Source organism: Salvelinus fontinalis, chromosome 4, assembly GCF_029448725.1.
Source record: "Salvelinus fontinalis isolate EN_2023a chromosome 4, ASM2944872v1, whole genome shotgun sequence".
In the NCBI taxonomy this organism is placed as follows: Eukaryota; Metazoa; Chordata; class Actinopteri; order Salmoniformes; family Salmonidae; genus Salvelinus; species Salvelinus fontinalis.
The window spans coordinates 83,699,080-83,726,775 of record NC_074668.1 but is presented as its reverse complement, the minus strand read 5'-3'; the positions used below and the strand labels follow the sequence as shown (position 1 = coordinate 83,726,775).

At 44.5% G+C, this 27,696-nt stretch overlaps 1 protein-coding gene across 1 annotated transcript; it reads left to right on the top strand.

The window, feature by feature from the left end:
• LOC129854531 (tetraspanin-18-like) lies at nt 1-27,696 on the top strand. Its single transcript, XM_055921705.1, has 7 exons — nt 1-108; nt 3,609-3,803; nt 4,481-4,555; nt 5,686-5,784; nt 15,454-15,633; nt 21,344-21,427; nt 22,799-27,696. Exons 1-7 carry the CDS (start codon nt 46-48, stop codon nt 22,847-22,849), a joined length of 747 nt encoding a protein of 248 aa, XP_055777680.1. The 5' UTR covers nt 1-45; the 3' UTR covers nt 22,850-27,696.

Genomic DNA, 27,696 nt, shown 5'->3' with positions numbered 1-27,696 from the left:
GTGTTTCTGCAGGGGTCCAGGGAGGCTTCATCACGGGGAACAGCCATGGAGGGGGACTGTCTCAGCTGCATCAAGTACCTCATGTTCATCTTCAACTTCCTCATTTTTGTGAGTATATGCTGCTTGGTAACACTCCCACTGTCTGCTGTTTGATGTTCTGCTGTCTGATGTTCTGATGTTCTGATGTTCTGCTGTTTGATGTTCTGCTGTCTGATGTTCTGCTGTCTGATGTTCTGCTGTTTGATGTTCTGCTGTCTGATGTTCTGCTGTCTGATGTTCTGCTGTTTGATGTTCTGCTGTCTGATGTTCTGCTGTCTGATGTTCTGCTGTTTGATGTTCTGCTGTCTGATGTTCTGCTGTCTGATGTTCTGCTGACTGATGTTCTGCTGTCTGATGTTCTGCTGTCTGATGTTCTGCTGACTGATGTTCTGCTGTCTGATGTTCTGTTGTCTTATGTTCTGATGTTCTGTTGTTTGATGTTCTGCTGTCTGATGTTCTGCCGACTGATGTTCTGTTGTTTGATGTTCTGATGTTCTGCTGTCTGATGTGCTGCTGTCTGATGTTCTGATGTCTGATGTTCTGCTGTCTGATGTTCTGATGTCTGATGTTCTGATGTCTGATGTTCTGCTGTCTGATGTTCTGCTGTCTGATGTTCTGCTGTCTGATGTTCTGTTGTTTGATGTTCTGTTGTTTGATGTTCTGATGTTCTGCTGTCTGATGTGCTGCTGTCTGATGTTCTGCTGTCTGATGCTCTGATGTCTGACGTTCTGATGTTCTGCTGTCTGATGTTCTGCTGTCTGATGTTCTGCTGTGCTGCTGTCTGATGTTCTGATGTCTGATGTTCTGCTGTCTGATGTTCTGTTGTCTTATGTTCTGATGTTCTGTTGTCTGATGTTCTGCTGTCTGATGTTCTGTTGTCTTATGTTCTGATGTTCTGCTGTCTGATGTTCTGTTGTCTTATGTTCTGATGTTCTGCTGTCTGATGTTCTGCTGTCTGATGTTCTGTTGTTTGATGTTCTGCTGTCTGATGTTCTGTTGTTTGATGTTCTGCTGTCTGATGTTCTGCCGACTGATGTTCTGTTGTTTGATGTTCTGATGTTCTGCTGTCTGATGTGCTGCTGTCTGATGTTCTGATGTCTGATGTTCTGCTGTCTGATGTTCTGATGTCTGATGTTCTGATGTCTGATGTTCTGCTGTCTGATGTTCTGATGTTCTGCTGTCTGATGTTCTGCTGTCTGATGTTCTGTTGTTTGATGTTCTGTTGTTTGATGTTCTGATGTTCTGCTGTCTGATGTGCTGCTGTCTGATGTTCTGCTGTCTGATGTTCTGCTGTCTGATGTTCTGATGTCTGATGTTCTGATGTTCTGCTGTCTGATGTTCTGCTGTCTGATGTTCTGTTGTCTTATGTTCTGATGTTCTGCTGTCTGATGTTCTGCTGTCTGATGTTCTGTTGTCTTATGTTCTGATGTTCTGCTGTCTGATGTTCTGTTGTCTTATGTTCTGATGTTCTGCTGTCTGATGTTCTGATGTTCTGCTGTCTGATGTTCTGATGTTCTGCTGTCTGATGTTCTGCTGTCTGATGTTCTGCTGTCTGATGTTCTGCTGTCTGATGTTCTGCTGTCTGATGTTCTGCTGTCTGATGTTCTGCTGTCTGATGTTCTGCTGACTGATGTTCTGCTGACTGATGTTCTGATGTCTGATGTTCTGCTGTCTGATGTTCTGCTGTCTGATGTTCTGCTGACTGATGTTCTGCTGTCTGATGTTCTGTTGTCTTATGTTCTGATGTTCTGTTGTTCTGATGTTCTGCTGTCTGATGTTCTGCTGTTTGATGTTCTGCTGTCTGATGTTCTGCTGTCTGATGTTCTGCTGTTTGATGTTCTGCTGTCTGATGTTCTGCTGTCTGATGTTCTGCTGACTGATGTTCTGCTGACTGATGTTCTGCTGTCTGATGTTCTGCTGTCTGATGTTCTGCTGTCTGATGTTCTGTTGTCTTATGTTCTGATGTTCTGTTGTTTGATGTTCTGCTGTCTGATGTTCTGCCGACTGATGTTCTGTTGTTTGATGTTCTGATGTTCTGCCGACTGATGTTCTGTTGTTTGATGTTCTGATGTTCTGCTGTCTGATGTTCTGCTGTCTGATGTTCTGCTGTCTGATGTTCTGCTGTCTGATGTTCTGCTGTCTGATGTTCTGCTGACTGATGTTCTGCTGACTGATGTTCTGCTGTCTGATGTTCTGCTGTCTGATGTTCTGCTGACTGATGTTCTGCTGTCTGATGTTCTGCTGTCTTATGTTCTGATGTTCTGTTGTTCTGATGTTCTGCTGTCTGATGTTCTGCTGTTTGATGTTCTGCTGTCTGATGTTCTGCTGTCTGATGTTCTGCTGTTTGATGTTCTGCTGTCTGATGTTCTGCTGTCTGATGTTCTGCTGACTGATGTTCTGCTGTCTGATGTTCTGCTGTCTGATGTTCTGCTGTCTGATGTTCTGCTGTCTGATGTTCTGTTGTCTTATGTTCTGATGTTCTGTTGTTTGATGTTCTGCTGTCTGATGTTCTGCCGACTGATGTTCTGTTGTTTGATGTTCTGATGTTCTGCTGTCTGATGTTCTGCCGACTGATGTTCTGTTGTTTGATGTTCTGATGTTCTGCTGTCTGATGTTCTGCTGTCTGATGTTCTGCTGTCTGATGTTCTGCTGTCTGATGTTCTGCTGTCTGATGTTCTGTTGTCTTATGTTCTGATGTTCTGTTGTTTGATGTTCTGCTGTCTGATGTTCTGCCGACTGATGTTCTGTTGTTTGATGTTCTGATGTTCTGCTGTCTGATGTTCTGCCGACTGATGTTCTGTTGTTTGATGTTCTGATGTTCTGCTGTCTGATGTTCTGCTGTCTGATGTTCTGCTGTCTGATGTTCTGCTGTCTGATGTTCTGCTGTCTGATGTTCTGCTGTCTGATGTTCTGCTGTCTGATGTTCTGTTGTCTTATGTTCTGATGTTCTGTTGTTTGATGTTCTGCTGTCTGATGTTCTGCCGACTGATGTTCTGTTGTTTGATGTTCTGATGTTCTGCTGTCTGATGTTCTGCCGACTGATGTTCTGATGTTCTGCTGTCTGATGTTCTGCTGTCTGATGTTCTGCTGTCTGATGTTCTGCTGTCTGATGTTCTGCTGTCTGATGTTCTGCTGTCTGATGTTCTGCTGTCTGATGTTCTGCTGTCTGATGTTCTGCTGTCTGATGATACACTGAACAAAAATATAAACGCAACATGTAAAGTGTTGGTCGGATGTTTCATCAACTAAAATTTAAATAAATCCCAGAAATGTTCCATACGCACAAAAGCTTATTTCTCTCAAATTTTGTGCACAAATTAGTTTACATCCCTGTTAGTGAGTATTTCTCCTTTGCCAAGATAATCCATCCACCTGTCTATGCTTGAGTGACAAGCATCATCACCTTGGGCACGGGATATGTCGTTATAGCCTCTCCCAGTTAAATCAGACATCTACTTCCTACTATACTTCCTACTTCCTGGCTGTACTCTGTTCCGATTGGCTGCATGTGTGTCTCTCCTATTCTGATTGGCTCCCTCTCTGTGTGTGTGTGTGTGTGTGTGGTCCAGTTAGGAGGCTCCTTCCTGCTTGGTGTGGGTGTGTGGGTACTGGTGGACCCTATGGGCTTCAGGGAGATGGTAGCAGCCAACCCTCTGCTCTTCACTGGGGTCTACATCATCCTGGCCATGGGGGCGATGCTCTTCCTCCTCGGCTTCCTGGGCTGCTGCGGAGCCATCCGGGAGAACAAGAGTCTGCTGCTCTTTGTAGGTTCAGAGTGTTATAATAGTAGCTATTAAACATTCCTGGGCTGCTACTCTTTGTAAGTCAACTACTCTACGTTATGATTGGTTAGCGCTCTTGGGCTTGTCAGCATGTACCATTAGACAAAGCAGTGCTGGTAATTGGATATCGCTGATAGGCTACGTGACAACCAATCAGGTGACAACTATGTCCCTTCTGAGCCGTCATCCCGTCCACACTAATCATTATGGTTGTCTATATAGATGTCTCAGCTGGTAACTTGGAGCACGGTGCTGGGAAACGCTGGGGTTCTTCAGGAAGTACAACGATATAAGGAACAGTGCCATCTAGTGGACTAAATGATGTTGTGTAAATTCTTGGTCACTGAAACAGAAGAGGCCTTTGACTTATATATATATTTTTTAAATTTGACCTTTATTTAACTAGGCAAGTCAGTTAAGAACACATTCTTATTTTCAATGACGGCCTCGGAACAGTGGGTGAACTGCCTCGTTCAGAGGCAGAACGACAGGTGTTAACCTCGTCAGCTCGGGGGATCCGATCTCTCTGTCTGTATATTGAGTTTTATTCATGAGGTTCCATATGTTAGCCTCCATTTTGTATTTTTTTTTAATCTAAAGTGGTTAGTGTATGGAGTCAATATTCTGATTGTCCCTCTCGTCTCTCTCCCTCTCCTCAGTTCTTCATGTTCATCCTGGTCATCTTCCTGGCAGAGTTGGCAGCAGCCATCTTGGCCTTCATATTCCGGGAGCATGTGAGTGTTTCTCTCTCTGATTGGAATCAGGTAACGTTATTAGGACGTTACGCCCGTATTAGGACAGAGTGTACCTACACTATCAGGCATCAGTCCCAGATCTTACCATGACATGCTGACCAGACCGGACACGTCGCGTGTGCGAGCGTCGCAAAATAAATGTAGAAATCCATGTTATTCAGTTATTGCACCCACACTGCTCGCGCGCGCCAACGAGAGTCTGCGACGCCAAGGGCTAAAATAGATGTTGTTCCTATTTCTGACGCAGATCGCGCTGAAAGTCCTGCCTCTCCCATCTCCTCATTGGTTTGTAGAAGCAGGTACCCACGTGCCATCTCCTCATTGGTTGATAGAAGCAGGTACCCACGTGCCATCTCCTCATTGGTTATACCCACGTGGGTGATAGAAAGACGAACTGTTTTGCCGGTAGTCGTGGTAATACAATGAAAGTTTAGATGCGATCGCCATATAATTTAAACGATGAAAAGGCCTGGAAGGAGGAGAGATGACTAGAAATGATTCGGTTGGCCGTTTTATGTGTGGATTAATTATCGGAGTAGAGGTCCTTGTGCATTTAAGGTAAAATAACAACTCAATGTTTATATCCCAGGACAAATTAGCTAGCAACAGCAAGCTGGCTAAATAGGACAAATTAACGTTAGCTAGCAAGAGCAAGTTAACTAGCTAAATTACCATACATGTTTAATGCTTTTCAACCTGTCCCCAAATTAATGTCATTGGTTCAGAGTTTGTTTTGATATTTTAAACCTTCGTGTCGTGATCGCGTTTGGTGTGGGGCGGGGAAATAAATTTATGCACGATAGCGCACGCGCGCAGCCGGTTTGGGCAAGGTGTGAGGGATGCCTTTAATGGGGTTGTCAAACAAACCCACCATGGAGAATTTATACTGAAAGTTTATCGAGGAATCAGCTACCACAGGGAAACAGTACCGTGGCGTTGCTACAGTAACGGGGTTTGTCCAAACAAACTCTCCGTAAAGCACCCGGTAACGATTATCAGTTAGCATCGGGCCAAAAGGTATCGAGACGATTAGAGGTTGCCATGGTTTTAAAAGGACGTCTGAACTATTCGGGTAGAATCCTAAAGACACACGCTTCTTTATCGTGCAGCTCACCAGAGAGAAGTTCACCAGAGATCTGAAGAGACAATACCAGGGACACAACCACACGGACGTCTTCACCTCCACCTGGAACGCCCTCATGACCACCGTAAGACTCCCGTCAGGGGCCACGGATCCAGAGACGGTCCATTATTAGTGTCAGCCTCACTTCTGTCTGTATAGAACATCACTGTACAGTACTAGTCTACCATGTCTCTCTGTCTGTATAGAACATCACTATACAGTACTAGTCTACCATGTCTCTCTGTCTGTATAGAACATCACTATACAGTACTAGTCTACCATGCCTCTCTGTCTGTATAGAACATCACTGTACAGTACTAGTCTACCATGTCTCTCTCTATAGAACATCACTATACAGTACTAGTCTACCATGTCTCTCTGTCTGTATAGAACATCACTATACAGTACTAGTCTACCATGTCTCTCTGTCTGTATAGAACATCACTTTACAGTACTAGTCTACCATGTCTCTCTGTATAGAACATCACTATACAGTACTAGTCTACCATGTCTCTGTCTGTATAGAACATCACTATACAGTACTAGTCTACCATGTCTCTCTGTCTGTATAGAACATCACTATACAGTACTAGTTTACCATGTCTCTCTCTATAGAACATCACTATACAGTACTAGTCTACCACGTCTCTCTGTATAGAACATCACTATACAGTACTAGTCTACCATGTCTCTCTGTCTGTATAGAACATCACTATACAGTACTAGTCTACCATGTCTCTCTGTCTGTATAGAACATCACTACAGTACTAGTCTACCATGTCTGTCTGTATAGAACATTACTATACAGTACTAGTCTACCATGTCTATCTGTCTGTATAGAACATCACTATACAGTACTAGTCTACCACGTCTCTCTGTCTATATAGAACATCACTACAGTACTAGTCTACCATGTCTGTCTGTATAGAACATTACTATACAGTACTAGTCTACCATGTCTATCTGTCTGTATAGAACATCACTATACAGTACTAGTCTACCACGTCTCTCTGTCTGTATAGAACATCACTATACAGTACTAGTCTACCATGTCTCTCTGTCTGTATAGAACATCACTACAGTACTAGTCTACCATGTCTATCTGTCTGTATAGAACATCACTATACAGTACTAGTCTACCATGTCTCTCTCTGTCTGTATAGAACATCACTATACAGTACTAGTCTACCACGTCTCTCTGTCTGTATAGAACATCACTACAGTACTAGTCTACCATGTCTCTCTCTATAGAACATCACTATACAGTACTAGTCTACCACGTCTCTCTGTATAGAACATCACTATACAGTACTAGTCTACCATGTCTCTCTGTCTGTATAGAACATCACTATACAGTACTAGTCTACCATATCTCTCTGTCTGTATAGAACATCACTATACAGTACTAGTCTACCATGTCTCTCTGTATAGAACATCACTACAGTACTAGTCTACCATGTCTCTCTGTATAGAACATCACTATACAGTACTAGTCTACCACGTCTCTCTCTATAGAACATCACTGTACAGTACTAGTCTACCATGTCTCTCTGTCTGTATAGAACATCACTATACAGTACTAGTCTACCATGTCTATCTGTCTGTATAGAACATTACTATACAGTACTAGTCTACCATGTCTCTCTGTATAGAACATCACTGTACAGTACTAGTCTACCATGTCTCTCTGTATAGAACATCACTATACAGTACTAGTCTACCACGTCTCTCTCTATAGAACATCACTATACAGTACTAGTCTACCATGTCTCTCTGTCTGTATAGAACATCACTATACAGTACTAGTCTACCATGTCTATCTGTCTGTATAGAACATCACTATACAGTACTAGTCTACCATGTCTGTCTGTATAGAACATTACTATACAGTACTAGTCTACCATGTCTATCTGTCTGTATAGAACATCACTATACAGTACTAGTCTACCACGTCTCTCTGTCTGTATAGAACATCACTATACAGTACTAGTCTACCATGTCTCTCTGTCTGTATAGAACATCACTACAGTACTAGTCTACCATGTCTATCTGTCTGTATAGAACATCACTATACAGTACTAGTCTACCATGTCTCTCTCTGTCTGTATAGAACATCACTATACAGTACTAGTCTACCACGTCTCTCTGTCTGTATAGAACATCACTACAGTACTAGTCTACCATGTCTCTCTCTATAGAACATCACTATACAGTACTAGTCTACCACGTCTCTCTGTATAGAACATCACTATACAGTACTAGTCTACCATGTCTCTCTGTCTGTATAGAACATCACTATACAGTACTAGTCTACCATGTCTCTCTGTCTGTATAGAACATCACTATACAGTACTAGTCTACCATGTCTCTCTGTATAGAACATCACTACAGTACTAGTCTACCATGTCTCTCTGTATAGAACATCACTATACAGTACTAGTCTACCACGTCTCTCTCTATAGAACATCACTGTACAGTACTAGTCTACCATGTCTCTCTGTCTGTATAGAACATCACTATACAGTACTAGTCTACCATGTCTATCTGTCTGTATAGAACATTACTATACAGTACTAGTCTACCATGTCTCTCTGTATAGAACATCACTGTACAGTACTAGTCTACCATGTCTCTCTGTATAGAACATCACTATACAGTACTAGTCTACCACGTCTCTCTCTATAGAACATCACTATACAGTACTAGTCTACCATGTCTCTCTGTCTGTATAGAACATCACTATACAGTACTAGTCTACCATGTCTATCTGTCTGTATAGAACATCACTATACAGTACTAGTCTACCATGTCTCTCTGTCTGTATAGAACATCACTATACAGTACTAGTCTACCATGTCTCTCTGTCTGTATAGAACATCACTATACAGTACTAGTCTACCATGTCTCTCTGTCTGTATAGAACATCACTATACAGTACTAGTCTAACATGTCTCTCTGTATAGAACATCACTATACAGTACTAGTCTACCATGCCTCTCTGTCTGTATAGAACATCACTATACAGTACTAGTCTACCATGTCTCTCTGTATAGAACATCACTATACAGTACTAGTCTACCATGTCTCTCTCTATAGAACATCACTGTACAGTACTAGTCTACCATGTCTCTCTGTCTGTATAGAACATCACTATACAGTACTAGTCTACCATGTCTCTCTGTATAGAACATCACTATACAGTACTAGTCTACCATGTCTCTCTGTATAGAACATCACTATACAGTACTAGTCTACCATGTCTCTCTGTCTGTATAGAACATCACTATACAATCAATTTTATTTTATATAGCCCTTCGTACATCAGATAATATCTCGAAGTGCTGTACAGAAACCCAGCCTAAAACCCCAAACAGCTAGAATGCAGGTGTAGAAGCACGGTGGCTAGGAAAAACTCCCTAGAAAGGCCAAAACCTAGGAAGAAACCTAGAGAGGAACCAGGCTATGAGGGGTGGCCAGTCCTCTTCTGGCTGTGCCGGGTGGAGATTATAACAGAACTATGCCAAGATGTTCAAAAATGTTCATAAGTGACAAGCATGGTCAAATAATAATCATGAATAATTTTCAGTTGGCTTTTCATAGCTGATCATTAAGAGTTGAAAAACAACAGGTCTGGGACAGGTGGCGGTTCCATAACCGCAGGCAGAACAGCTGAAACTGGAATAGCAGCAAGGCCAGGCGGACTGGGGACAGCAAGGAGTCACCACGGGCGGCAGTCCCGACGCATGGTCCTAGGGCCCAGGTCCTCCGAGAGAAAGAAAGAGAGAAGGAGAAAATTAGAGAGAGCCAAGATTTTCAAAATGTTCATAAATGACAAGCATGGTCAAATAATAATCAGGAATAAATCTGTTGGCTTTTCATAGCCGATCATTAAGAGTTGAAAACAGCAGGTCTGGGACAGGTAGGGGTTCCATAACCGCAGGCAGAAGAGTTGAAACTGGAATAGCAGCAAGGCCAGGCGGACTGAGGGCAGCAAGGAGTCACCACGGCCGGTAGTCCCGACGTATGGTCCTAGGGCTCAGGTCCTCCGAGAGAAAGAAAGAGAGAAGGAGAAAATTAGAGAGAGCCAAGATTTTCAAAATGTTCATAAATGACAAGCATGGTCAAATAATAATCAGGAATAAATCTCAGTTGGCTTTTCATAGCCGATCATTAAGAGTTGAAAACAGCAGGTCTGGGACAGGTGGGGGTTTCGTAACCGCAGGCAGAAACAGTTGAAACTGGAATAGCAGCAAGGCCGGGCGGACTGGGGACAGCAAGGTGTCAGCATGCCCGGTAGTCCTGACGTATGGTCCTAGGGCTCAGGTTCTCAGAGAGAAAGAGAGAACGAGAGAATTAGAGAGAGCATACTTAAATTCACACAGGACACTGGATAAGACAGGAGAAGTACTCCAGGTATAACCAACTGACCCTAGCCCCCCGACACATAAACTACTGCAGCATAAATACTGGAGGCTGAGACAGGAGCGGTCAGGAGACACTGTGGCCCCATCCGAAGAAACCCCCGGACAGGGCCAAACAGGAAGGATATAACCCCACCCACTCTGCCAAAGCACAGCCCCCACACCACTAGAGGGATATCCTCAACCACCAACTTACAATCCTGAGACAAGGCCGAGTATAGCCCACAAAGGTCTCCACCACAGCACAACCAAGGGGGGGCGCCAACCCAGACAGGAAGTTCACGTCAGTAACTCAACCCACTCAAGTGACGCACCCCTCCTAGGGACGGCATGAAAGAGCACCAGCAAGCCAGTGACTCAGCCCCAGTAACAGGGTTAGAGGCAGAGAATCCCAGTGGAGAGAGGGGAACCGGCCCTGGAGAGACAGCAAGGGCGGTTCGTTGCTCCAGAGCCTTTCCGTTCACCTTCACACTCCTGGGCCAGACTACACTCAATCATATGACCTACTGAAGAGATAAGTCTTCAGTAAAGACTTAAAGGTTGAGACCGAGTCTGCGTCTCTCACATGGGTAGGCAGACTGTTCCATAAAAATGGAGATCTATAGGAGAAAGCCCTGCCTCCAGCTGTTTGCTTAGAAATTTTAGGGACAATTAGGAGGCCTGCGTCTTGTGACCGTAGCGTACGTGTAGGTATGTACGGCAGGACCAACTCGGAAAGATAGGTAGGAGCAAGCCCATGTAACGCTTTATAGGTTAACAGTAAAACCTTGAAATCAGCCCTTGCCTTAACGGGAAGCCAGTGTAGGGAAGCTAGCACTGGAGTAATATGATCAAATTTCTTGGTTCTAGTCAGGATTCTAGCAGCCGTATTTAGCACTAACTGAAGTTTATTTAGTGCTTTATCCGGGTAGCCGGAAAGTAGAGCATTGCAGTAGTCTAACCTAGAAGTAACAAATGCATGGATTAATTTTTCTGCATCATTTTTGGACAGAAAATTTCTGATTTTTGCAATGTTACGTAGATGGAAAAAAGCTGTCCTTGAAACAGTCTTGATATGTTCGTCAAAAGAGAGATCAGGGTCAAGAGTAACGCCGAGGTCCTTCACAGTTTTATTTGAGACGACTTTACAACCATCAAGATGAATTGTCAGATTTAACAGAAGATCTCTTTGTTTCTCGGGACCTAGAACAAGCATCTCTGTTTTGTCCGAGTTTAAAAGTAGAAAGTTTTTAGCCATCCACTTCCTTATGTCTGAAACACAGGCTTCTAGCGTGGGCAATTTTGGGGCTTCACCATGTTTCATTGAAATGTACAGCTGTGTGTCATCCGCATAGCAGTGAAAGTTAACATTATGTTTTCGAATAACATCCCCAAGAGGTAAAATATATAGTGAAAACAATAGTGGTCCTAAAACGGAACCTTGAGGAACACCGAAATGTACAGTTGATTTGTCAGAGGACAGACCATTCACAGAGACAAACTGATATCTTTCCGACAGGTAAGATCTAAACCAGGCCAGAACTTGTCCGTGTAGACCAATTTGGGTTTCCAGTCTCTCCAAAAGAATGTGGTGATCGATGGTGTCAAAGGCAGCACTAAGGTCTAGTAGCACGAGGACAGATGCAGAGCCTCGGTCTGACGCCATTAAAAGGTCATTTACCACCTTCACAAGTGCAGTCTCAGTGCTATGATGGGGTCTAAAACCAGACTGAAGCATTTCGTATACATTGTTTGTCTTCAGAAAGGCAGTGAGTTGCTGCGCAACAGCTTTTTCTAAAATTTTTGAGAGGAATGGAAGATTCGATATAGGCCGATAGTTTTTTATATTTTCCGGGTCAAGGTTTGGCTTTTTCAAGAGAGGCTTTATCACTGCCACTTTTAGTGAGTTTGGTACACATCCGGTGGATAGAGAGCTGTTTATTATGTTCAACATAGGAGGGCCAAGCACAGGAAGCAGCTCCTTCAGCAGTTTAGTAGGAATAGGATCCAGTATGCAGCTTGAAGGTTTAGAGGCCATGATTATTTTCATCATTGTGTCAAGAGATATAGTACTAAAACACTTAAGTGTCTCTCCCGATCCCAGGCCCTCGCAGAGCTGTGCAGATCCAGGACAGCTAAGCCCTGGAGGAATACGCAGATTCAAAGAGGAGTCCGTAATTTGCTTTCTAATGGTCATGATCTTTTCCTCAAAGAAGTTCATGAATTTATTACTGCTGAAGTGAAAGCCATCCTCTCTTGGGGAATGCTGCTTTTTAGTTAGCTTTGCAACAGTATCAAAAAGAAATTTTGGATTGTTCTTATTTTCCTCGATTAAGTTGGAAAAGTAGGATGATCGAGCAGCAGTGAGGGCTCTTCGGTACTGCACGGTACTGTCTTTCCAAGCTAGTCGGAAGACTTCCAGTTTTGTGTGGCGCCATTTCCGTTCCAATTTCCTGGAAGCTTGCTTCAAAGCTCGGGTATTTTCTGTATACCAGGGAGCTAGTTTCTTATGACAAATGTTTTTCGTTTTTAGGGGTGCAACTGCATCTAGGGTATTGCGCAAGGTTAAATTGAGTTCCTCAGTTAAGTGGTTAACTGATTTTTGTCCTCTGACGTCCTTGGGTAGGCAGAAGGAGTCTGGAAGGGCATCAAGGAATTTTTGTGTTGTCTGAGAATTTATAGCACGACTTTTGATGCTCCTTGGTTGGGGTCTGAGCAGATTATTTGTTGCGATTGCAAACGTAATAAAATGGTGGTCCGATAGTCCAGGATTATGTGGAAAAACATTAAGATCTACAACATTTATTCCATGGGACAAAACTAGGTCCAGAGTATGACTGTGGCAGTGAGTAGGTCCAGAGACATGTTGGACAAAACCCACTGAGTCGATGATGGCTCCGAAAGACTTTTGGAGTGGGTCTGTGGACTTCTCCATGTGAATATTAAAATCACCAAAAATTAGAATATGATCTGCTATGACTACAAGGTCTGATAGGAATTCAGGAAACTCAGAGAGGAACGCTGTATATGGCCCAGGAGGCCTGTAAACAGTAGCTATAAAAAGTGATTGAGTAGGCTGCATAGATTTCATGACTAGAAGCTCAAAAGACGAAAACGCCATTTTTTTTTTTGTAAATTGAAATTTGCTATCGTAGATGTTAGCAACACCTCCGCCTTTGCGGGATGCACGGGGGATATGGTCACTAGTGTAACCAGGAGGTGAGGCCTCATTTAACACAGTAAATTCATCAGGCTTAAGCCATGTTTCAGTCAGGCCAATCACATCAAGATTATGATCAGTGATTAGTTCATTGACTATGACTGCCTTTGAAGTGAGGGATCTAACATTAAGTAACCCTATTTTGAGATGTGAGGTATCACGATCTCTTTCAATAATGGCAGGAATGGAGGAGGTCTTTATCCTAATAAGATTGCTAAGGCGAACACCGCCATGTTTAGTTTTGCCCAACCTAGGTCGAGGCACAGACACAGTCTCAATGGGTATGGCTGAGCTGACTACACTGACTGTGCTATTGGCAGACTCCACTAAGCTGGCAGGTTGGCTAACAGCCTGCTGCCTGGCCTGCACCATATTTCATTGTGGGGCTAAAGGAGTTAGAGCCCTATCTATGTTGGTAGATAAGATGAGAGCACCCCTCCAGCTAGGATGGAGTCCGTCACTCCTCAGCAGGTCAGGCTTGGTCCTGTTTGTGGGTGAGTCCCAGAAAGAGGGCCAATTATCTACAAATTCTATCTTTTGGGAGGGGCAGAAAACAGTTTTCAACCAGCGATTGAGTGCTGAGACTCTGCTGTAGAGCTCGTCACTCCCCCTAACTGGGAGGGGGCCAGAGACAATTACTCGATGCCGACACATCTTTCTAGCTGATTTACACGCTGAAGCTATGTTGCACTTGGTGACCTCTGACTGTTTCATCCTAACATCGTTGGTGCCGACGTGGATAACAATATCTCTATACTCTCTACACTCGCCAGATTTAGCTTTAGCCAGCACCATCTTAAGATTAGCCTTAACGTCGGTAGCCCTGCCCCCTGGTAAACAGTGTATGATCGCTGGGTGATTCGTTTTAAGTCTAATACTGCGGGTAATGGAGTCGCCAATGACTAGGGTTTTCAATTTGTCAGAGCTAACGGTGGGAGCCTTCGGCGTCTCAGACCCCGTAACGGGAGGAGTAGAGACAAGAGAAGACTCAGACTCCGACTCGCTACATAATGGGGAAAACCGGTTGAAAGTTTCTGTCGGCTGAATGAGCGACACCGGTTGAGCATTCCAACAGCATTTCCCTCCAGAAGCCATGAGAAAGTTGTCCGGCTGCGGGGACTGTGCGGGGGGATTTATACTAACGTTACTATCTGTACTTACTGGTGGCACAGACGCTGTTTCTTCCTTTCCTACACTGAAAATACCCTTGCCTAACGATTGCGTCTGAAGCTGGGCGTGCAGCACAGCTATTTTTGCCGTAAGGCGATCGTTCTCCTGTATATTATGAGTACAGCGACTGCAATTAGAAGACATCATGTTAATGTTACTACTTAGCTTCGGCTGTTGAAGGTGTTGACGAACCATGTCCAGATAAAGCGTCCGGAGTGAAAAAGTTGAATGAGGGAAAAAAGTTGCGATGGAAAAACTAAAAATATAAACGGTAATTAAAAACAGAAACAAAACAAAAAACGTAAAGTTGTCAGCTAGCAAAGTAAAGTAAAGTTGCCAGCAAAACGCACAGCAACACGTCTGCAGATTCAACACCATATACAGTACTAGTCTACCATGTCTCTCTCTATAGAACATCACTGTACAGTACTAGTCTACCATGTCTCTCTGTCTGTATAGAACATCACTATACAGTACTAGTCTACCATGTCTCTCTGTATAGAACATCACTATACAGTACTAGTCTACCACGTCTCTCTGTCTGTATAGAACATCACTATACAGTACTAGTCTACCATGTCTCTCTCTGTCTGTATAGAACATCACTATACAGTACTAGTCTACCATGTCTGTCTGTATAGACCATCACTATACAGTACTAGTCTACCATGTCTCTCTGTATAGAACATCACTGTACAGTACTAGTCTACCATGTCTCTCTGTCTGTATAGAACATCACTATACAGTACTAGTCTACCATCGCTCTGTCTGTATAGAACATCACTGTACAGTACTAGTCTACCATGTCTCTCTGTCTGTATAGAACATCACTGTACAGTACTAGTCTACCATGTCTCTCTGTCTGTATAGAACATCACTATACAGTACTAGTCTACCATGTCTCTCTGTCTGTATAGAACATCACTATACAGTACTAGTCTACCATGTCTCTCTGTCTGTATAGTTTGACTGCTGTGGGGTGAACAGCCCGGATGACTTTGAGGAGAGCCTGTTCAGGCTCCTCAGCCCAGACAAGATGGTTCCTGGGGTGTGTTGCCAGGGCAACGGTCACCCTGGAGATGTGGTGGATGACCTCAGCAGGGACGAGTGTCAGAGGGGAAGCATGGAGCTCCTCTACAACAAGGTAACAAGAAGTCTGTCTGTCTGCCTGCCTGCCTGCCTGCCTGCCTGCCTGCCTGCCTGCCTGCCTGCCTGCCTGCCTGCCTGCCTGCCTGCCTGTCTGTCTGTCTGTCTGTCTGTCTGTCTGTCTGTGACTGTCTGTCTGTCTGTCTCTGTCTGTCTGTCTTAGGGTCTGTCTGTATGTCTGTCTTAGGGTCTGTCTGTCTGTCTGTGTACATCTGTGTGTTTGTCTGTGTGTGTGTATTTGCGTGCATTTCTGGGATTTCTGTTTGTTTACAATTCTTCAGAAGTGGTGAACATGAAATGTGACGCCAGCAGGACCTGCTATTCACTATATTACAGTAGTCTTGGAACCAGGTCTGGCATGCTTTGTCTCCTCAATATTACAGTAGTCTTGGAACCAGGTCTGGCATGCTTTGTCTCCTCAATATTACAGTAGTCTTGGAACCAGGTCTGGCATGCTTTGTCTCCTCAATATTACAGTAGTCTTGGAACCAGGTCTGGCATGCTTTGTCTCCTCAATATTACAGTAGTCTTGGAACCAGGTCTGGCATGCTTTGGCTCCTCAATATTACAGTAGTCTTGGAACCAGGTCTGGCATGCTTTGGCTCCTCAATATTACAGTAGTCTTGGAACCAGGTCTGGCATGCTTTGTCTCCTCAATATTACAGTAGTCTTGGAACCAGGTCCGGCATGCTTTGGCTCCTCAATATTACAGTAGTCTTGGACCAAGTCTGGCATGCTTTGTCTCCTCAATATTACAGTAGTCTTGGAACCAGGTCTGGCATGCTTTGGCTCCTCAATATTACAGTAGTCTTGGAACCAGGTCTGGCATGCGTTGGCTCCTCAATATTACAGTAGTCTTGGAACCAGGTCTGGCATGCTTTGGCTCCTCAATATTACAGTAGTCTTGGAACCAGGTCTGGCATGCTTTGTCTCCTCAATATTACAGTAGTCTTGGAACCAGGTCTGGCATGCTTTGGCTCCTCAATATTACAGTAGTCTTGGAACCAGGTCTGGCATGCTTTGGCTCCTCAATATTACAGTAGTCTTGGAACCAGGTCTGGCATGCTTTGTCTCCTCAATATTACAGTAGTCTTGGAACCAGGTCTGGCATGCTTTGGCTCCTCAATATTACAGTAGTCTTGGACCAAGTCTGGCATGCTTTGTCTCCTCAATATTACAGTAGTCTTGGAACCAGGTCTGGCATGCTTTGGCTCCTCAATATTACAGTAGTCTTGGAACCAGGTCTGGCATGCGTTGGCTCCTCAATATTACAGTAGTCTTGGAACCAGGTCTGGCATGCTTTGGCTCCTCAATATTACAGTAGTCTTGGAACCAGGTCTGGCATGCTTTGGCTCCTCAATATTACAGTAGTCTTGGAACCAGGTCTGGCATGCTTTAGCTCCTCAATATTACAGTAGTCTTGGAACCAGGTCTGGCATGCTTTGTCTCCTCAATATTACAGTAGTCTTGGAACCAGGTCTGGCATGCTTTGGCTCCTCAATATTACAGTAGTCTTGGAACCAGGTCTGGCATGCTTTGGCTCCTCAATATTACAGTAGTCTTGGAACCAGGTCTGGCATGCTTTGGCTCCTCAATATTACAGTAGTCTTGGAACCAGGTCTGGCATGCTTTGTCTCCTCAATATTACAGTAGTCTTGGAACCAGGTCTGGCATGCTTTGGCTCCTCAATATTACAGTAGTCTTGGAACCAGGTCTGGCATGCGTTGGCTCCTCAATATTACAGTAGTCTTGGAACCAGGTCTGGCATGCTTTGGCTCCTCAATATTACAGTAGTCTTGGAACCAGGTCTGGCATGCTTTGGCTCCTCAATATTACAGTAGTCTTGGAACCAGGTCTGGCATGCTTTGTCTCCTCAATATTACAGTAGTCTTGGAACCAGGTCTGGCATGCTTTGGCTCCTCAATATTACAGTAGTCTTGGAACCAGGTCTGGCATGCGTTGGCTCCTCAATATTACAGTAGTCTTGGAACCAGGTCTGGCATGCGTTGGCTCCTCAATATTACAGTAGTCTTGGAACCAGGTCTGGCATGCTTTGGCTCCTCAATATTACAGTAGTCTTGGAACCAGGTCTGGCATGCTTTGGCTCCTCAATATTACAGTAGTCTTGGAACCAGGTCTGGCATGCTTTGGCTCCTCAATATTACAGTAGTCTTAGAACCAGGTCTGGCATGCTTTATCTCCTCAATATTACAGTAGTCTTGGAACCAGGTCTGGCATGCTTTGGCTCCTCAATATTACAGTAGTCTTGGAACCAGGTCTGGCATGCTTTGTCTCCTCAATATTACAGTAGTCTTGGAACCAGGTCTGGCATGCTTTGTCTCCTCAATATTACAGTAGTCTTAGAACCAGGTCTGGCATGCTTTGGCTCCTCAATATTACAGTAGTCTTGGAACCAGGTCTGGCATGCGTTGGCTCCTCAATATTACAGTAGTCTTGGAACCAGGTCTGGCATGCTTTGGCTCCTCAATATTACAGTAGTCTTGGAACCAGGTCTGGCATGCGTTGGCTCCTCAATATTACAGTAGTCTTGGAACCAGGTCTGGCATGCTTTGGCTCCTCAATATTACAGTAGTCTTGGAACCAGGTCTGGCATGCTTTGTCTCCTCAATATTACAGTAGTCTTGGAACCAGGTCTGGCATGCTTTGTCTCCTCAATATTACAGTAGTCTTGGAACCAGGTCTGGCATGCTTTGGCTCCTCAATATTACAGTAGTCTTGGAACCAGGTCTGGCATGCTTTGGCTCCTCAATATTACAGTAGTCTTGGAACCAGGTCTGGCATGCTTTGGCTCCTCAATATTACAGTAGTCTTGGAACCAGGTCTGGCATGCTTTGGCTCCTCAATATTACAGTAGTCTTGGAACCAGGTCTGGCATGCTTTGGCTCCTCAATATTACAGTAGTCTTGGAACCAGGTCTGGCATGCTTTGGCTCCTCAATATTACAGTAGTCTTGGATCCAGGTCTGGCATGCTTTGGCTCCTCAATATTACAGTAGTCTTGGAACCAGGTCTGGCATGCTTTGGCTCCTCAATATTACAGTAGTCTTGGAACCAGGTCTGGCATGCTTTTTCTCCTCAATATTACAGTAGTCTTGGAACCAGGTCTGGCATGCTTTGTCTCCTCAATATTACAGTAGTCTTGGAACCAGGTCTGGCATGCTTTGTCTCCTCAATATTACAGTAGTCTTGGAACCAGGTCTGGCATGCTTTGGCTCCTCAATATTACAGTAGTCTTGGAACCAGGTCTGGCATGCTTTGGCTCCTCAATATTACAGTAGTCTTGGAACCAGGTCTGGCATGCTTTGGCTCCTCAATATTACAGTAGTCTTGGAACCAGGTCTGGCATGCTTTAGCTCCTCAATATTACAGTAGTCTTGGAACCAGGTCTGGCATGCTTTGGCTCCTCAATATTACAGTAGTCTTGGAACCAGGTCTGGCATGCTTTGGCTCCTCAATATTACAGTTGTCTTGGAACCAGGTCTGGCATGCTTTGGCTCCTCAATATTACAGTAGTCTTGGAACCAGGTCTGGCATGCTTTGGCTCCTCAATATTACAGTAGTCTTGGAACCAGGTCTGGCATGCTTTGGCTCCTCAATATTACAGTAGTCTTGGAACCAGGTCTGGCATGCTTTGGCTCCTCAATATTACAGTAGTCTTGGAACCAGGTCTGGCATGCTTTGGCTCCTCAATATTACAGTAGTCTTGGAACCAGGTCTGGCATGCTTTGGCTCCTCAATATTACAGTAGTCTTGGAACCAGGTCTGGCATGCTTTGGCTCCTCAATATTACAGTAGTCTTGGAACCAGGTCTGGCATGCTTTGTCTCCTCAATATTACAGTAGTCTTGGAACCAGGTCTGGCATGCTTTGGCTCCTCAATATTACAGTAGTCTTGGAACCAGGTCTGGCATGCTTTGGCTCCTCAATATTACAGTAGTCTTGGAACCAGGTCTGGCATGCTTTGGCTCCTCAATATTACAGTAGTCTTGGAACCAGGTCTGGCATGCTTTGGCTCCTCAATATTACAGTAGTCTTGGAACCAGGTCTGGCATGCTTTGTCTCCTCAATATTACAGTAGTCTTGGAACCAGGTCTGGCATGCTTTGTCTCCTCAATATTACAGTAGTCTTGGAACCAGGTCTGGCATGCTTTGGCTCCTCAATATTACAGTAGTCTTGGAACCAGGTCTGGCATGCTTTGGCTCCTCAATATTACAGTAGTCTTGGAACCAGGTCTGGCATGCTTTGTCTCCTCAATATTACAGTAGTCTTGGAACCAGGTCTGGCATGCTTTGGCTCCTCAATATTACAGTAGTCTTGGAACCAGGTCTGGCATGCTTTGGCTCCTCAATATTACAGTAGTCTTGGAACCAGGTCTGGCATGCTTTGTCTCCTCAATATTACAGTAGTCTTGGAACCAGGTCTGGCATGCTTTAGCTCCTCAATATTACAGTAGTCTTGGAACCAGGTCTGGCATGCTTTGGCTCCTCAATATTACAGTAGTCTTGGAACCAGGTCTGGCATGCTTTAGCTCCTCAATATTACAGTAGTCTTGGAACCAGGTCTGGCATGCTTTAGCTCCTCAATATTACAGTAGTCTTGGAACCAGGTCTGGCATGCTTTAGCTCCTCAATATTACAGTAGTCTTGGAACCAGGTCTGGCATGCTTTAGCTCCTCAATATTACAGTAGTCTTGGAACCAGGTCTGGCATGCTTTGGCTCCTCAATATTACAGTAGTCTTGGAACCAGGTCTGGCATGCTTTGTCTCCTCAATATTACAGTAGTCTTGGAACCAGGTCTGGCATGCGTTGGCTCCTCAATATTACAGTAGTCTTGGAACCAGGTCTGGCATGCTTTGGCTCCTCAATATTACAGTAGTCTTGGAACCAGGTCTGGCATGCTTTGGCTCCTCAATATTACAGTAGTCTTGGAACCAGGTCTGGCATGCTTTGGCTCCTCAATATTACAGTAGTCTTGGAACCAGGTCTGGCATGCTTTGGCTCCTCAATATTACAGTAGTCTTGGAACCAGGTCTGGCATGCTTTGTCTCCTCAATATTACAGTAGTCTTGGAACCAGGTCTGGCATGCTTTGGCTCCTCAATATTACAGTAGTCTTGGAACCAGGTCTGGCATGCTTTAGCTCCTCAATATTACAGTAGTCTTGGAACCAGGTCTGGCATGCTTTGGCTCCTCAATATTACAGTAGTCTTGGAACCAGGTCTGGCATGCGTTGGCTCCTCAATATTACAGTAGTCTTGGAACCAGGTCTGGCATGCTTTGTCTCCTCAATATTACAGTAGTCTTGGAACCAGGTCTGGCATGCTTTGTCTCCTCAATATTACAGTAGTCTTGGAACCAGGTCTGGCATGCTTTGTCTCCTCAATATTACAGTAGTCTTGGAACCAGGTCTGGCATGCTTTGGCTCCTCAATATTACAGTAGTCTTTAATGTATAGTATTATATATACTGTTTCTCTAATGCTCATGTTTCTGTCTGTCTGTCTGTCTGTCTGTCTGTCTGTCTGTCTGTCTGTCTGTCTCTCTCTCTCTCTCTCTCTCTCTCTCTCTCTCTCTCTCTCTCTCTCTCTCTCTCTCTCTGTCTCTCTGTCTCTCTGTCTCTCTGTCTCTCTGTCTCTCGGTCTCTCGGTCTCTCGGTCTCTCGGTCTCTCTGTCTCTCTCTCTCTCTCCAGGGTTGTTACTCAGCAGTGGTGGACTATTTTGAGACGTATATCTACATGGCAGGAGCTCTGGCCATTGTCGTCTTGACGATTGAAGTACGTTCTCAAGGGTTTCTCCTGGTCTTGTAGAGCACGTCCATCTTTAGTCCTTTAGTTTTTTCTCTCCAGGATTATTGTTAGTTAGGTTGCCAGGCATTTCCTAATAATAAGACCCACCAGTGGTGTCTACAATGTGCTGTACATTTACTGCAAGAAGTGTGGAATGAGGCCATCTAGTGGGCAGAAGTAGAATGACCTAACAGTCAATGTTACTATAGTCAACCCTCTTCCTGGAGATCTACCCTCTTCCTGGAGATCTACTGTCCTGTGGGTTTTCAGTCGAACCCTAATTTAGCATATCTGATTTAGCTAGTTAAGGTCTTGTTGAGCAGCTAATTAGTAGAATCAGGTGTGTTAAAAAAGGGTTGGACTGAAAACCTACAGGACAGTAGATCTCCAGGAAGAGGGTTGGACTGATAACCTACAGGACAGTAGATCTCCAGGAAGAGGGTTGGACTGAAAACCTACAGGACAGTAGATCTCCAGGAAGAGGGTTGGACTGATAACCTACAGGACTGTAGATCTCCAGGAAGAGGGTTGGACTGAAAACCTACAGGACAGTAGATCTCCAGGAAGAGGGTTGGACTGATAACCTACAGGACAGTAGATCTCCAGGAAGAGGGTTGGACTGATAACCTACAGGACAGTAGATCTCCAGGAAGAGGGTTGTACTGAAAACCTACAGGACAGTAGATCTCCAGGAAGAGGGTTGGACTGATAACCTACAGGACAGTAGATATCCAGGAAGAGGGTTGGACTGATAACCTACAGGACAGTAGATCTCCAGGAAGAGGGTTGGACTGATAACCTACAGGACAGTAGATCTCCAGGAAGAGGGTTGGACTGATAACCTACAGGACAGTAGATCTCCAGGAAGAGGGTTGGACTGATAACCCACAGGACAGTAGATCTCCAGGAAGAGGGTTGGGCTGATAACCTACAGGACAGTAGATCTCCAGGAAGAGGGTTGGGCTGATAACCTACAGGACAGTAGATCTCCAGGAAGAGGGTTGGACTGATAACCTACAGGACAGTAGATCTCCAGGAAGAGGGTTGGACTGATAACCTACAGGACAGTAGATCTCCAGGAAGAGGGTTGGACTGATAACCTACAGGACAGTAGATCTCCAGGAAGAGGGTTGGACTGATAACCTACAGGACAGTAGATCTCCAGGAAGAGGGTTGGGCAGCCCTGCTATAGAAGATACAGTATTGGCCTTCTTTCCCTGCTATACTGTGGATTCAATCCCTCTAACTGTTAGTTTGAGCTCAGCAGTGAGTCATCTAGCTACCATGTTAGCCAATAGGGACAATACATTGCAGTGATCCTCCTAACCCTTCCTTAACTGTCTCCCCTTGTTCTCTCAGCTGTTTGCCATGGTGTTTGCCATGTGTCTGTTCAGAGGAATCGACCAGTAACCCTGACAACACACACAACCCCCAGGAAGACACTCAACAAAGGGACACGAACTGACGAAGGAGAAGAGAGCCTGAAGATAACCACCTGTAGATTATACATCAGATGTTAGAAGAATAGAGACTGTAGATTATACATCAGATGTTCTGAGAATAGAGACTGTAGATTATACATCAGATGTTAGGAGAATAGAGACTGTAGATTATACATCAGATGTTCGGAGAATAGAGACTGTAGAGAACCACCTGTAGATTATACATCAGATGTTCTGAGAATAGAGACTGTAGATTATACATCAGATGTTCGGAGAATAGAGACTGTAGATTATACATCAGATGTTCGGAGAATAGAGACTGTAGAGAACCACCTGTAGATTATACATCAGATGTTCTGAGAATAGAGACTGTAGATTATACATCAGATGTTCGGAGAATAGAGACTGTAGATTATAAATCAGATGTTAGGAGAATAGAGACTGTAGATTATACATCAGACGTTAGGAGAATAGAGACTGTAGATTATACATCAGACGTTAGGAGAATAGAGACTGTAGATTATACATCAGATGTTAGGAGAATAGAGACTGTAGATTATAAATCAGATGTTCGGAGAATAGAGACTAAAGATAACCACCTGTAAATTATACATCAGATGTTAGGAGAATAGAGACTGTAGATTATACATCAGCTGTTAGGAGAACAGAGACTGTAGATTATACATCAGCTGTTAGGAGAATAGAGACTGTAGATTATACATCAGACGTTAGGAGAATAGAGACTGTAGATTATACATCAGATGTTAGGAGAATAGAGACTGTAGATTATACATCAGACGTTAGGAGAATAGAGACTGTAGATTATACATCAGATGTTAGGAAAATAGAGACTGTAGATTATACATCAGATGTTAGGAGAATAGAGACTGTAGATTATACATCAGATGTTAGGAGAATAGAGACTGTAGATTATACATCAGATGTTAGGAGAATAGAGACTGTAGATTATACATCAGATGTTAGGAGAATAGAGACTGTAGATTATAAATCTGATGTTAGGAGAATAGAGACTGTAGATTATACATCAGATGTTCGGAGAATAGAGACTGTAGATTATACATCAGATGTTAGGAGAATAGAGACTGTAGATTATACATCAGATGTTCGGAGAATAGAGACTGTAGATTATACATCAGATGTTAGGAGAATAGAGACTGTAGATTATACATCAGATGTTCGGAGAATAGAGACTGTTGATTATACATCAGATGTTAGGAGAATAGAGACTGTAGATTATACATCAGATGTTCGGAGAATAGAGACTGAAGAGAACCACCTGTAGATTATACATCAGATGTTCTGAGAATAGAGACTGTAGATTATACATCAGATGTTCTGAGAATAGAGACTGTAGATTATACATCAGATGTTCGGAGAATAGAGACTGAAGAGAACCACCTGTAGATTATACATCAGATGTTAGGAGAATAGAGCCTAGAGGTAAACACTTGTAGATTATAAATCAGATGTACAGTATTTGTCTTTTAATGTTTCAGGTTTGATGATAGGAGGACAGTGACCTGTACTTCACAGCTGGACCTCTGAGGTGCTGCTCAGGCCAGGACATTGTAGACCAGGGCTGGGAGGTCAATTCTATTCCAAATCAGAAATGTTCCACATTGAAAAGTAGAAAAAAGGAGAATTGTAATTTCAGTTGTACTTCCTGAATTGACTGATTTGAAATGGAATTAAGCCCAGCCCTGTTATAGACACACAGCGTGAAGAGACACCAGGAGTTACTGTATTAGGACAGGAACAGGCCCATGTCCCTCTGCACTGTTACATTAGTGCAGCACAGTCTGAACAGGAGTTACTGTAGTAGGACAGACACATGCCCATGTCCCTCTGCACTGTTACATTAGTGCAGCACAGTCTGAACAGGAGTTACTGTAACAGGACAGGAACATGTCCCTCTGCACTGTTACATTAGTGCAGCACAGTCTGAACAGGAGTTACTGTAACAGGACAGACACATGCCCATGTCCCTCTGCACTGTTACATTAGTGCAGCACAGTCTGAACAGGAGTTACTGTAGCAGGACAGACACATGCCCATGTCCCTCTGCACTGTTACATTAGTGCAGCACAGTCTGAACAGGAGTTACTGTAGTAGGACAGGAACATGTCCCTCTGCACTGTTACATTAGTGCAGCACAGTCTGAACAGGAGTTACTGTAGCAGGACAGACACATGCCCATGTCCCTCTGCACTGACTCTAACCTGAGTGCCAGTCTGCTTGTACTATCATGCCAACTCCCTGTCACACTGACCCTAGCCTGAGTGCCAGTCTGTTTGTACTATCATGCCAACTCCCTGTCACACTGACCCTAGCCTGAGTGCCAGTCTGTTTGTACTATCATGCCAACTCCCTGTCACACTGACCCTAGCCTGAGTGCCAGTCTGTTTGTACTATCATGCCAACTCCCTGTCACACTGATCCTAGCCTGAGTGCCAGTCTGCTTGTACTATCATGCCAACTCCCTGTCACGCTGACCCTAGCCTGAGTGCCAGTCTGTTTGTACTATCATGCCAACTCCCTGTCACACTGACCCTAGCCTGATTGCCAGTCTGTTTGTACTATCATGCCAACTCCCTGTCACACTGACCCTAGCCTGATTGCCAGTCTGTTTGTACTATCATGCCAACTCCCTGTCACACTGACTCTAGCCTGAGTGCCAGTCTGTTTGTACTATCATGCCAACTCCCTGTCACACTGACCCTAGCCTGAGTGCCAGTCTGTTTGTACTATCATGCCAACTCCCTGTCACACTGACCCTAGCCTGAGTGCCAGTCTGTTTGTACTATCATGCCAACTCCCTGTCACACTGACTCTAGCCTGAGTGCCAGTCTGTTTGTGCTATCATGCCAACTCCCTGTCACACTGACCCTAGCCTGAGTGCCAGTCTGTTTGTACTATCATGCCAACTCCCTGTCACACTGACTCTAGCCTGAGTGCCTGTCTGTTTGTACTATCATGCCAACTCCCTGTCACACTGACCCTAGCCTGAGTGCCAGTCTGTTTGTACTATCATGCCAACTCCCTGTCACACTGACCCTAGCCTGAGTGCCAGTTTGTTTGTGCTATCATGCCAACTCCCTGTCACACTGATCCTAGCCTGAGTGCCAGTCTGTTTGTACTATCATGCCAACTCCCTGTCACATTGACCCTAGCCTGAGTGCCAGTCTGTTTGTACTATCATGCCAACTCCCTGTCACACTGACCCTAGCCTGAGTACCAGTCTGTTTGTACTATCATGCCAACTCCCTGTCACACTGACCCTAGCCTGAGTACCAGTCTGTTTGTACTATCATGCCAACTCCCTGTCACACTGACCCTAGCCTGAGTGCCTGTCTGTTTGTACTATCATGCCAACTCCCTGTCACACTGACCCTAGCCTGAGTACCAGTCTGTTTGTACTATCATGCCAACTCCCTGTCACACTGACCCTAGCCTGAGTGCCTGTCTGTTTGTACTATCATGCCAACTCCCTGTCACACTGACCCTAGCCTGAGTACCAGTCTGTTTGTACTATCATGCCAACTCCCTGTCACACTGACCCTAGCCTGAGTGCCAGTCTGTTTGTACTATCATGCCAACTCCCTGTCACACTGACTCTAGCCTGAGTGCCTGTCTGTTTGTACTATCATGCCAACTCCCTGTCACACTGACCCTAGCCTGAGTGCCAGTCTGTTTGTACTATCATGCCAACTCCCTGTCACACTGACCCTAGCCTGAGTGCCAGTTTGTTTGTGCTATCATGCCAACTCCCTGTCACACTGATCCTAGCCTGAGTGCCAGTCTGTTTGTACTATCATGCCAACTCCCTGTCACACTGACCCTAGCCTGAGTACCAGTCTGTTTGTACTATCATGCCAACTCCCTGTCACACTGACCCTAGCCTGAGTGCCAGTCTGTTTGTACTATCATGCCAACTCCCTGTCACACTGACCCTAGCCTGAGTACCAGTCTGTTTGTACTATCATGCCAACTCCCTGTCACACTGATCCTAGCCTGAGTACCAGTCTGTTTGTACTATCATGCCAACTCCCTGTCACACTGATCCTAGCCTGAGTACCAGTCTGTTTGTACTATCATGCCAACTCCCTGTCACACTGACCCTAGCCTGAGTACCAGTCTGTTTGTACTATCATGCCAACTCCCTGTCACACTGATCCTAGCCTGAGTACCAGTCTGTTTGTACTATCATGCCAACTCCCTGTCACACTGATCCTAGCCTGAGTACCAGTCTGTTTGTACTATCATGCCAACTCCCTGTCACACTGACCCTAGCCTGAGTGCCAGTCTGTTTGTACTATCATGCCAACTCCCTGTCACACTGACCCTAGCCTGAGTACCAGTCTGTTTGTACTATCATGCCAACTCCCTGTCACACTGATCCTAGCCTGAGTACCAGTCTGTTTAACGGCGTTCCTCTTCCTCTTCATCCGAAGAGGAGGAGCAGGGATTGAACCAAAATGCAGCATCGTGATATGACATGATTTATTAAAGTAAAGACGAAAAAACACGAAAACACTTTAACAAACTACAAAACAACAAACGACGTAGACGCACCTGAACATAAGAACTTACATGACACGAAGAACGCATGAAACAGGAACAGACTACATAAACCGAACGAACGAACAAACAAACCGAAACAGTCCCGTGTGGCGTAACATACACAGACACTGACACAGGAGACAACCACCCACAAACAAACAATGTGACACCACCTACCTTAATATGATTCTCAATCAGAGGAGATGAAAACCACCTGCCTCTAATTGAGAACCA